The following is a 13,453-nucleotide window of genomic DNA, read 5'->3' as shown; positions in this document are numbered from 1 at the left end:
AGATGGTGGTGGTTCTCGTTGATGAGACTGGTGGTTGATCCTTTCGGACGGCGTGGCGTCCTGGTGGGTTGATGGCGTCAGGAAACCGAGGGGTTGCGGAGTTGCGAAAAAGGTACCGACTACCACTGGTAGTAAGCACAAGGCTCAAGACTCGATGCGGACTGACCGTCCGGGGATGGGGTTGGTGGTAATAAGGACTGGGGTGGCTCTCCCCACTCCCAATCCTAGGCCCACAGGGCCGTATGGTAACGGGGCGCTTGTAACTTCGTTACAACAGATTTTGAGAAGGAAACGTTTGAAAAAATTTGTAATATGATAAATAGGCTAAAGATTCTCAAGGCTCTGAGAAGCTCTGAGAAGCTCTGAGAAATTCTCCGCAGGCACTCAGGTAGTGAGTAAAGGTTAAATTTTTAAATCATTTCTATTAAAATTCAATGACAGGTAAAACAATAAAATATATTACACGTTTATTGTACTTACAGTGAAGGCTTTAAAAAAACGAAATGTATTTGCCTTTTTCGGCGTGTAACATCGTCCACAACCCAGAACTTGATACCTCATGGCTTAGAACACATTTCTGACACTTGAATCAAAACAAACAAACAGAAACTCTCAACTTACGTCAATTTGACAAACTTTCTCACTCGCACACTTTTCCATGAATAGGAAGAGGACAACTGCGCACCTGCGCACTCAAATCTAAGATCTTCCTGTAACGTGCGTATTACTTACGGTAATGTTTCTATTGCCAAGTGGGGGAACGGAGTTAGGTCTCCTTATTATTCCTTCGTGCATCTAACACAACGCTGCTGAAGGTTGGTTGAACTTCTCAGCATAAAACACTAACCAGCTATGACTCTTGGTTGTAACTAACCGCCCCGAATCCCTCGTCAATCGAAATTTTGTGGGTCACTGAGTTAGGGATTTCATTTAGAAGTTGAAAAAAGTCAAGGCTGAAGTTTCGACCGAATGTGCTAAGTTTTAATCGTAAAAATAAAATTGGAAATGATTAAATATTAATGCATGTTATGCATTGTAATAATATATATTTATGGAAATGATATACAAGTTGAGATACAAATTCGAGTGCGAAGTACGAGATACGTGATGAGAATGTATTCGTTAAAGCAGGAGTTTTAACAGAAAACAAGTCACTATTACAAAATTACTGTTTTCGATGTTTTGACTTTTAGTTTTAAAAAATCTGTGGATATCTGAAATATACAAAGACCGAGCACGGAGCGCGAGATAAATATATCATCGAGCACCAAGAGCGAGAACTAACAGTCGCGCGTCCTAGGCGCGTCTAAACTAGCGAGCGAATTGAGCCGCACGCGTAGCACGCTAGGAGAATGTGCCCGCGAAGCGGGCGGATTATTTTTTTACTAATGTAGTCTTAAAATGAGTGTATAAGTTTTAGTACAATTTAATTACAATACCACTACATACGAGTTTATTCGAAGTACTTACATTTCCCTGGACATTTGGCACCCCGCGAGTTTAGTCGGCTTTTCAAAATCAGAGTACGCAACCCGATCGTATGTCGTAGATGGTCATCCATTCAAATACTAGGGCCGTGTACAAGAATGTCGTGGTATTTTATTTGACCTGATTTCCAAATATAGGATGAAAATGATCGTTTCTGGGCCAATCATTTTTTTTCGCTTAAGTACCTCTTTTTGGGGGTGCAAAATATGGGGTCAGGTTTTATGAATGGGATTTCGTTCTGAAACACGGTAATTTGTTTGGGAAAATGTGCAAAACATCACATTCCATTAGATTGATTCTTTCCTGTGCATTTGAGAGATAAAAGCGTTCTTACAAAAATTAAAGTGGACAAAATTGTGCGTAAAACTAAAAAAAAAGTTGTTTTATCACCAATAGTCTCGGAGTTACGGTCTTTCAAAAATCCTGATTTTTTCTAACTTTTTGTCAAAAATCACATGTTTTTTTTTTGTTTCTTTGTAGCTCGGATTCTGATGGCTAGATCTGAAAATGGTCAACAGATGAATTAACACTAGAAGGGCCGGAGGGTCAAATTTGGACCTTTTAAACTGTGAAAATGTGGCTAGGGTCCAATTTTGACCCTCCGGCGATTTTTTCGGCCCTTCTAGTGTTGAAGTAGACGTAAATACCTGCAATTAAAAAAAAACGTTGTCCTTAGATCGCAAGTGATCGCCTGCCAAAGGTGACCCATTTAGACCTGAATTAACAGGTCAATGTCCAGAATAAAGATTTTGTAAATAGCTCATTTCAGAGTTGTCACAGAAGAAATTTCCTACAGAATGAATACAAGAGGACTTAATTCTGCACGAGTTAAAAATCAGGAAATGTTCCAACTTCTCATACGTCACGAGTAATCACCTGCCAAATATACCTATTTTTTGGTATTTTTTCACCGAAAAAATACGACTTTCAGACAAGGTGTCCTGCGATTTATCCTTATCCTTGTAGGGGAGAACAGAATAAATAAAAATAATTTGCAAAGCCTTATAAATTTGTTAGGTCCGATGCGTATTTTGGGACTTAACCCGTTAACGCCGAGAATGCCCCTTGGGGTATACGAATCTTTCTGCATGAAAATGTGATAAAATATTGTTAATTATGGAAAAATATCGTTTAAACAAAAAAACACGATTTTTTCTAATTTTTTTTTTATAAAATCGAGTTTTCCAAATGTTTCTGTGTGCAATCTACTTGGAACCTCAATAAATTTGGGAATAAATGCCTAAGCTTTCTGAATACATAGTTGCGAGATAAATTTTTTATCTTACTGTGTTCAAAATGGCTCCTTGATGACAAAATTTTTGCGAATACATTCATAAAGAATACTTGAAAATTTCTCCAGAAAGTTTTACATTATTTTTTTGATTTAGCAATTTGTCAATTTGCTCATGGCTCTCAAGAAAAAAATTCTCCAAAGTCAGAATTAAAAATTCACATGATCAAGAATGATGCAAGAATGAAACTTTCTGGAAAAATTCCCACGTATTCTTTGAGTGATTCTAAGAACTTTTTCTCTTTTGTAAGAATTTGGTCATTAACGAGCCATTTTGAATACACTAGGATAAAAAATTGATTTTGTAACCATATCATCTGAAAGCTTAGGCATTTATCCCAATGCTTATTGAGGTTCCAAGTAGATTGCACCCTGAGAACCATTTGGAAAACTCGATTTTATAACAAAAAATGGGAAAAAATCGTGTTTATTTTGTTTGTTTAAACGATAATTTTCCATAATTAGCAACATTTTATCACATTTTCATGCCCATAGTCGGAAAGAAGAAATATTAAGCTTCGAAAATATTCTCGGCGTTAACAGGTTAAAGAGCTTTGAAATTGTATTTAGGTGATTGATTCGCTTTTGTGACAGTATGCTTGCATTGAGACTAGCGATCATCAGCTCTTCTCCTCTAGCGCCAAGTTCGCGACGTTTGAGTAGTACAGAAAAGCTAAATCTAAGCTCGCATTACAAGTTCAAACTTTTAGTAATTAATTATTGAAATAAGCGAAATAATATGAATTAGAATTTCTGTGATTTGTATCCAACTGTGTGAATGAATGCTCTCGAGGATAATGTTCAAAAATACCCAGGAAACCCCCCCCCCCCTCCAATGGAGACGTGAGTCTGCATTTTCCTCAGACACATGTCTCCGTTGTGTAGATTTCCTGGGTTTGTTTGTAAATCATCTTCGAGAGCATTAATTTGATCAGAAAATCATAGGGATACAATACTTTACGGATTGCAACAATTTTTCGATTTGCTGAAGTAAAACTTTTTGCACAACTGTACACGTGTACAATTGTACAAATGCCATCTGGGCACGTGCACAGTTGGATACAAATTGCTGAAAGTGTAATTGATTTTATTTGATTAATTTCATTAATCAATAATTAGTAAAAGTTTGAACTTGTCTAACGAGCTTAGATTTCGCTTTTTTGTACACCTCGAGCATATTGTAGACTTGGCGCTAAAGAGGAAGTGGTGCTGACGATCGCCAGTTTCAATCCACGAACACTGTCACAAAAGCGGCTCGCCTATATATAATTTCAAAGGTACGTTAGTCCCAAAACACGTATCGGACCCAATTCAAATAATTATTATCCAATATTTGACGCAATTGAAGTATTATTTAAAGAAAAATTTTAATTGAGTATCAGTTCAATTATGGTTACCACTGATGAAAATTAAATGTAAAATAATAGTCATTTCCTTTGAATAAATAATTTAAAAATAATTGTAAAATAAAATTATTTTAAAAATGCGGTAACGACATCTTGAAGCAGACGAATAGAAGAGAGAGAGAGAAAAGACTACAGTTACTGTATGGAAGGCTTTGCGTAAGGCTTAAATAATAAAACAAGATAGAAGCATGCACATAAACGCTAAAAAACAGAAGAAACTAGATCAAAGTTATAAAGAAACATAATTGTCCATAGCATACCGTATCCCCCCCCCCCCCCCCCCCCCCCCCCCCTACTCAGGAGTAAGACACAGAGAAGTCACCACAGCTAGTGTTGCCGTGCGAGACGAGGAATGGCCAGGCAAAGGCCGAGGAACGCAAGGAAGGCCAAATTTCAAGGCCTTCAGAATTCAAGGCCCTGAAAAGCAAGGCTTTGCTTTGGCCTTGTCTTTGGGGGCTTGAGTTTCATTCAGCAGCTGTGGATATTTTTCAAACGCCTGAGAAGGGGGAAAAATTAAAGCTCTCATAGGATGATTGTAGATGCAAGTAATTACACAAATCCCCATTTAGTAGTCATAGTTTTTCTTATTATTATTATTACACCATTAAGCCATTTCCCTTTCGGGGTAGGCGTGATTAATTTGGTGGGAAAGGAGTAATGTGAGGAAGGAATAGAGAATTTTTAGATTAATCCTGAATTCTCATCTTATTTATGTTGATAACACGTTCGTTCCGCAACACTGCTCCGACACAGGTTGCTGATCAATCTCTCTAGCAACCACCTCAAGTGAAGATCCTCATAAAGTCGTTATGTAAGGTTCTCCACTTGGGTCCATTAGTGGCCAAGGTCTTTTGTTTCAGGCGTCATTCACTCTGTTGACACTCTTTTCATTAACTATTTGCAGCCATACTTTCCTGTCCTGGCATAACTTTCTAGCTTCTTTTATGTCCATGCATTTTATCATGCAGGCTCTCTTGTTTCTGTGACTTCTTATGTCTCTTCTAACTGCCATTTACTTTACCTAGATATACTTGTTTCGTTAGTCGTTCGTTTGTCATTCTCTCAACATGCCCGACCAATCTTAACCGATTTCTTACCCACGTGTCTAGTAGCGTCTCTTCTGCGCCACATTCTTTTAGAATTATCTCGTTACCCACTTTGTCCATGAGATTTTTCCAGCATATTATGCGCATGAATCTCATGTCAATTGCGTTAATTTCACCCTTATCTTTTTCTTCACAAGCCCATGTCTCGCTATCGTATAGTACAGTCGGTACAAATATAGAATTATGTATTGCCATTTTAGCTTTATTTGATATATTTTTACTTCTGATAACGGGCCCTTCTCTACCAATAACCTTCTTACCTTCGTTTATGTATTTATCTAATTCCTCATCTATCTTCCCGTCCCTAGTAAATAAGCTACCAAGGTATACGAACTTATCAACCTGTTCAATTCTCTCATCATTTCATACGAGTGAACCCCGAAACATCTCTTTTTACCAATATGAATCATCCTGAGAACATAAAATCTATTAACTTATATTTTTTACAAGTCAACAGACAAGTTTATTTTAATTTTTATCTCTGTATCCTAAAGCCAATCATAACTTTTCTCGACATTGGATGAAGTTTATTGGATTCGATAGAAAATAAAAATTTTGTGAATAAATTTTGGTATCTAATATTTTTACAATTTGTTTTTTCCAAGCGGCTAGGAAAGCGAAAATATTTGGTCGACATTAACTAAATTTCGGTAAATTTATATAGAGCCTGCTTTTTATATTAATAGTTTTCATCCTTCATCAATTTAATGCCTTAATTTTAGTTATTTATAATGTATCGATAATAGAAATTAATATCAAAAGTCTTAGTAAAAACGAATAGTTATCTGAAAGAATACATCACCTGTATTTGCTTCCTCGTGCGCCTGACGGCCGATTTGTCCGCATCTATTATTGAGATTAATCTTTAATTTTTGCTAGACTTTTCAATAATATTATATTTTTATAACCTTGAATATATTACAAAGGATCCGTTACTTACCTTTCGTGGCTGCTTCATCCAAGTTGTAGTGAATGTTTATTCCTCACGAAATAAAAAATTCTCAACACTGAAAAACATGCAACGTGATTACAGCTCTTTGACGCCTTTCAATTCGAAGATTAAAGTCGAAACGTGACACAGGCAGACAAGCAGTGATGTAAACGCCATACTAGGAGACTCTGCATTGCAGTAGAGTTTCTATAGCTTTGAGGAGCCGTCTTAACTCAGTAGAAAATACGAGAAAAATGCAAATATTTTGAGTTTTTGTTTCATCCAGCAAATGTAAGTACAACATTTTGATCTTTGTACTTGCAAATGAACCCATTGAGTAATTTTGAGCGAGATCCGAAAAAATTTACTTATGCTACTGCTAGAAAGTGGCGCGGTGGTGCAATTTCTTGTCTCTGCGTCTAAATTTCGTCTTCGCGCGATTGTTATTCTTGAAGGGTCGGGGTCTGGACTTTTTAATTCTTTACAAAATTACGGAGTCAACTTCGTCCACAATCATCCGCGTGTAAAACCATTTTTAGACGGATATAGATACAACATTAAAATTAATTTCTGGTTTTCTGCGAAAATTTGATGTTATAAAAAAGAAACACATTTGTCCTTATTTGCATCGACATCCATTTTTATTATTTTTCAATTAATTTCTTAAATTACAATTTATTTTAAGCACTGAGCCAAGAGCAGAGTTTTTTATTTCATTTTATATTTTTTATGGAGGAGAGCGCCTAAATATTATACACACCGCCTTTAAAGACCTGGGCAGTATCACGTTAGTACCATGCCAACGCTCGGCAGAACTCTCAAGTCGGTTTCTAACCAGCACATGAACTTAGTACTGGTTCAGTATTAAGCCAATACCGAGCCAACCCTCGGCAGAACTCTCAAGTCGGTTGTTAACCAGCACATGAAATTAGTACTAGTTCAGTACCAAGCCAGTACCGAGCCAACCCTCAGAATAACTCTTAGGTCGGTTGCTAAACAGCACATAGACTCAATACTGGTTTAGTATTAAGCCAGTACCGAGCCGTCCCTCAGCATAATTCCCAGGCCAATTGCTAAACAGCACATAGACTTAATACTGGTTTAGTACTGAGCCAGTAGTACCGGGCCAGCCCTCGGTAACTGTTGCAAGTTGGTTGCTAAGAAGGACGTAGGCTCAATACTTGTTCAGTAGCAAGCCAGGATCGGGCCAACACTTGGCAGAACTTCTAAGTCTGTTGATAACCAGCGCATAGAATTAATACTGGTCCAGTATCAAGTTAGTACCACTCCAACGCTTGGCAGAACTCTTAAATCGGTTGCTAACCAGCACATGAACTTAGTACTGGTTTAGTACTCATCTAGTACCGAGCCAACCCTCGGCATAACTCTCAGGTATATTGCTAAACAGCACATACACTCAATACTGGTTTAGTACTGAGCCAGTACCGGGACAACCCTCGGAAAAAGTCGCAAGTTGGTTGCTAAAAAGCACGTAGACTCAATACTTGTTCAGTAGCAAGCCAGTATCGGGCAAATACTCGGCAGAACTCTCAAATCGGTTGATAGCCAGCAGATGGACTTAGTACTGATCCAGTACTGAGCCAGTACCGAGCCATCTCTCGGAAGAACTCGCAAGTCAGTTACTGACCAGCACATAAACTTAGTACTGTTTTAGTACTAAGCCAGTATCGAGCCAATCCTCGACAGAACTCTCAATTTCGTTGCTAACCAACACATAAACTTAGTACTAGTTCAGTACTAAGCATTACTGAGCCAACCCTCGACAGAACTCCTAAGTCTGCTGCTAACCATCATATGAAAATAATACGGGTTCAGAACCAAGTTAGTACCATTCCAACGCTCGGCAGAACTCTCATGTCGGTTGCTAACCAGCGCATGAACTTAGTACTGGTTCAGTACTAAGCCAGTACAGAGCCAACCCTCGGCAGAACTCTTAGGTCTGTTGCTAAATACACATAGAGTCAATACTGGTTTATTATTGAGCCAGTACCAGGCCAACCCTCGCTAAAAGTGTAAAGTCGGTTGCGAAGCAATTCGTAGACTTAATCCTGGTTCATCACCAAGAAAGCACCGGACCGACCCTCGGCAGAACTCCCAAGTCGGTTGCTAACCAGCACATGGAGTTAATACTGGTATAGTACCAAGCATATACCGGCCAACGATCGGTAGAACTCCTAAGTCTGTTTCTAACCAGCACATGGAATTAAGACTAGTTCAGTATCAAGTTAGTACAATGCCAACGCTCGGCAGAGCTCTCAAGTTGGTTGCTAAACAGCACATAGACTCAATACTGGTTTAGTATTGAGTCAGTACCGGGCCAACCCTCCTTAAAAGTACCAAGTCGGTTGAAAACCAGCACGTAGACTCAATACTGGTTCAGTGCTGAGCCAGTAGTGAGCCAACCCTCGGCAGAACTCTCAAGTCGGCAGCTAAACATCGCATAGACTCAATACTGGTTTAGTACTGAGCCATTACCGGGCCAACCCTCGGTAAAAGTCGCAAGTTGGCTGCTAAAAAGCACGTAGACTCAATACTTTTTCAGTAGCAAGCCAGTATCGGGCCAACACTGGGCAGAACTCTCAAATCGGTTCATAACCAGCAGATGGACTTAGTACTGATTCAGTACTGAGCCAGTACCGAGTCGACCCTCGACAGAACTCCCAATGCCAGCACTTGCATCCAGTTCTGGTGTTGTATTGCGCCTACATAAAACAAGTATTACGCCGATGCTTGGCGTGGTGCTAACATGCAGTACTGGCATTACTTCTCGATTATAACTGGCGCAGTACTATGCCATTTTTAAGGACGGCATAAACCAAACTTTTTCACCTGGAGGTATTTTCGTTCAATTCTGGTGTTCCCACATCTGGCAGTTCAAACTGAAGGCGCCAAGACAAGCCCAAGACAAAGCCTCTCATTTCGAGGCCTCGGCATTTTTAAGCAAGACCCAAGACGATGAATTTAAGCCAGCGCGTAAGGCCCGTCTTGTCCAGCCTTGAAAAAGTCGAGGCCTGCTCGTTGGCAACACTAACCACAGCTCTTTCTACACCTTGGGAGAAAGGAAATGACGAATCTTAAACTGATAAAGTTTTTTCGGCAACTTGCAGGTATAGGGGATCGTCCACTAATTACGTAAGACGTTTTTCTTTTGTTTGAATAAAGACGAGCATAAAATTGCTGTGAAATTCAGAAGGACACAACGATATAAACAAAAAAAAAACGTCTTACGTAATTTGTGGACGATCCCTAGGGAACGCGATATTTTCATATAAGTATTCCCGGCCGGATCGGCTACTTATTTGGCGGCAAGGCCCGACCGGGGCTACTGATATTGACTTCCTGTCAAGAGACGACTCACTTTTTTCGATATGGATTTACGTATAGCTTATACAGTCGGATAAATTTTCGACATTTTGAGCCTAAGGCGAATCATCCATGTCGGAAAACAATTCTTCCGAGTACTTTAGAAGTTTGAACTTTGAAAACACCCATTTTGAGAAAAACGCATCCCATTGAGACCCCCAAATTGATAGTTTTACCTTCGTTCACCAAAAATAATAATTAATGCAATACATTTGTAATAATTCTTTATAGATTTACAATGGCTAAAAGCAGCAGACGATAGGTAAGTAATGGGTGCAGTAATATAACCCTTTGAAACTTGTATCATATCCATTTACAGATATAAGAAATGATCCCCTTTTCACTTACTGTCTGCAGCATCGTAGAAGATCTATGAGTTTCTACATTATCTTCGCTGATAAACAAAGTTTCGTTGTACCGAAATATTGGATAAACTTCGAAAATAACAGTTTTGTGTACCGCAGTAAATCTGGTGAGGGTAGCAAAGCTGTTCGAAAATGTTACTCCTGAACGAGATTGGGTTACCTACACAATAAAGAATAAGTAGCAAGAATTAAGTATCTAGAACTATTTCTATGTACATTTTAAGATTATAGTGCCGATTATTTAATAAAATTTGTATATTTTTTACATTCTCATAATTTATGATAGATAGAGTATTAGAATTGCCCGAAATTTAACATCTCAGTTTTTTCAACGAATCTCGACATTTAGAGACCCCTGAAGCCCAAAAATCAAGTTTTGGCAATGGCGTCTGTCTGGCTGCCCGCCATCAGTAAACGCGATAACTTTCGAAATAATTAAAGAATCAAATCGAGCTTTGGCACAGTTTCCTTGAATCCCAAAAGAAAGAACGAGTCCGTTCACCAGCATTTTCTTAACCAACGGTTACGGTTTATCCAACGAAAATTTTATGTGCAAATCGAATATTCCAATTTTACGCCAAATGACGACAGATATGTGAAAATAGTTTAGGAGAAGAATTAAAGTTTTGAAAAATATATACAATTTTTGTTTCTATCATTTTTTGATAGAGCTCTTTTTTTGTTTTATGCGCTGAAAATTATTAATGCGAACATTGTAATTTTAAGCTAAACGTAGACAGATAGGTAAAATATTTTGAGAAAATAATTATAGATTTGTTAAAGGAATCTCATTTTTATCTGAACCATTTTTTGATTTTACTTGTAATTCTGGTTTTATTTGTCGAAAAAAACTTGAAAAAATTCGAAAATTAAAGTTTCGTGCCAATAAGGCGTAATACGGAAAAAAGTTTCAAATACGAATTGAAGCTTTTTAAAAGTACTATAAAATTTCTCATACTAATTTTTTAAAAGGACTTGTCTTTTGGTTTTATTTACCGAAAATACTATGAAGAGAATCGAAAATTCAAATTACGCACCAAATGAGGTGAAACCTCGGAAAAAATTTGACAGAGGAATTACAGCATTTTAAATGTAATAAACAGTTTCTTATCACTATTTTTTCCTGTGGCTTGTCATTTTGGTTTTATTTATAGAAAATATTATGAAGAAAATAAAAAATCCAAATTTCGCGCCAAACAGCGCGAAAGACGATAACTTATCAAGGTCGAATTGCAGCTTCTAAAAAGTATTATAATATTTCCTATACTCATTTTTTATATTACTTTTCATTTAGGTTTTTTTTTCTACAAAAATACTATGGAGAAAATCGAAAATTCAAATTTCGCATCAAATTAGGTGAAATCCGGGGAAAACATTTAGAGAGAAATGCAGCTTTTTAAAAGTTCTACAGAATTACGGGATGGAACACGATCTTGAAATTACCTGTAATAAAAGTGATCCTAAGGTTTTTACTGTGTGCGCATAAATAATAATTTGTTGTAGTCAGTAAGGATGCATTAGAATTAACGCCTAAAAGCAGTGAATTTCACGGTTTTCATAAATTCTTTTTAATTCAGAAAACTAAACAAATCTTAAATTTCCTTGTACTTTCGGCTTGCATTATTTAAATTCTAGGCCAACTGCATAGCTAGGGTCGCCACAACTCGAATGTAGATTAAGGCATGCTTCGAGACTTTCAAAAGAGAGTTAAGATATGGGGTACTCCAATTCTGACTGATCCCGTTGTACCGCAACTATTTGACCTTTTATTAATTTTGATTTTCTTGAGTTGGTGCGATTCTCTACTCAGAATTTTATTTGCAAAAGGACTTAATACAGAATATAAACATCACTTATTTTAAAAAATTGTGAATCATTGGACAGGTTATCTATTAAGGTCAGGTAAGAAGAATATTATATACTTAAGTACAAAAATTAAACTTCAAAAATGTCATAAATACTGTCATTAATAAAAGGAACACTGTTCAAACTTTCCTTGTCCCATGAAAAGATCTAAGTTCCGCTACAGCGGCAAACACGAGGAACTTTTCCTAGAGGATCTCTAGACTTGGTAGTGAGCGGAGCCTTCGTATGGCGGCCAAATATAAATTTCATACATTTTTTCCTTTAAAATTTGTGGTCATAACCATTTAGCTGGCGCTACTACATGTAATCTTGAGAACGAGACGCATAAGTATAATTAAAGTTCATTTTTGACAGAATTTTAGGACATACGTGGTTATTATTATATTTATTAGTTGAAAATCTCGGGGGCAAGTTTTTGTTTGATAAAAAATTCGATTTAATATTTTTATCTACGTTAAACCTCGTGCATCATGTCAGATGCCTTCACCTAAATCTGCAACGTTTTATCAACTATTGGAAATACTAAGTGAACATTTGAAATTAAATCGGGTTTTAATACATTTTTACATTAATTATATAGAAATCAATTTATGAATATTCTTAGAAATTATCAATTACACTTTTAATTAAGACTTTTATTTTTCAATTATTCCTTCTCTGCCCACAGACAGTAATGATGATGCTCGCGACATTGAGAAAAATGCGCAAAACATTTCATCTTCTGACGACCAACTGCAGTTTATGACTCCTAATTTCCTACCATAAAAAAGAGTGGCAAAAGGAACACAGTTTCCAGATTTTGTGGATGATAAAGAAGTGTGTGGTACGTACAATATACCCAAACCCCAATTTCCAGTTTTCATTAAATGGACTGATCCACCGTCCAAATATATAAAAGGCGCTCAAACAAGTAACGTAAACAATTTAAATATAATATTTTTATTTAATTTGCGAAGTGTGAAGTTACTGTATATTTATATATTTCAGATAATCGAGACCCATCTAAAAAAGAATTTCGTTGCTCGGAGGATTACAAAAGTAAGTAATATTCACAATTTAGATGATCAGTTGCTAATTTTGGTAACTAAATTTGTTTCTGAAACCGGTTATTTATATTTCGTTATTTCGTTGCTCGGAGGATTACAAAAGTAAGTAATATTCACAATTTAGATGATCAGTTGCTAATTTTGGTAACTAAATTTGTTTCTGAAACCGGTTATTTATATTTTTATATAATGATATGTTCAGTTTTAATTTATTTCTTGCCAATTAAAGAGCATGAAACCCATCAGAAAAATGATGTGATTCTAAAAAAAGATCTGTAACGCCCTCCCATAGAGGACTTGAAAAAAGAAATTTGACTCTCATTAAAAAAGAACGATCCAAAGGCTGCAGGATGCGATCAGTCGCAATCTCCAAAAAATGAGGATCCCAGATACCGTGAATCAATACACAATTATTGTGGGTTTTATATTTAATGTCTCAGGGTGCTTAGTGGAGCATAGAAGTAACTTTTAAACTTTTAGATCAGAAATAAATAATTATGTTTTCTATGCCCTGTAGATGAAAAACAAGAAGATTTTAAAAGAAATCACATCTCAAAAGTGCTGAAAGCT

General features: G+C 36.9%; 1 protein-coding gene across 1 annotated transcript in view; it reads left to right on the top strand.

The window, feature by feature from the left end:
• Nucleotides 1-12,602, top strand: part of LOC117169777 — an 85,743-nt gene extending 73,141 nt beyond the window's left edge. Inside the window, exon 3 of the mRNA XM_033356285.1 lies at nt 12,505-12,602. Within this exon, the coding sequence (XP_033212176.1) occupies nt 12,505-12,602 (98 nt within the window). The remainder of the gene's footprint in view (nt 1-12,504) is intronic.
• The last annotated feature ends 851 nt before the right edge of the window (nt 12,603-13,453 follow it).

Source organism: Belonocnema kinseyi, chromosome 3 (genome assembly GCF_010883055.1).
Source record: "Belonocnema kinseyi isolate 2016_QV_RU_SX_M_011 chromosome 3, B_treatae_v1, whole genome shotgun sequence".
Classification (NCBI taxonomy): domain Eukaryota; kingdom Metazoa; phylum Arthropoda; class Insecta; order Hymenoptera; family Cynipidae; genus Belonocnema; species Belonocnema kinseyi.
The sequence above is the reverse complement of the archived record's forward strand: the minus strand, read 5'-3'. Positions and strand labels throughout refer to the sequence as shown.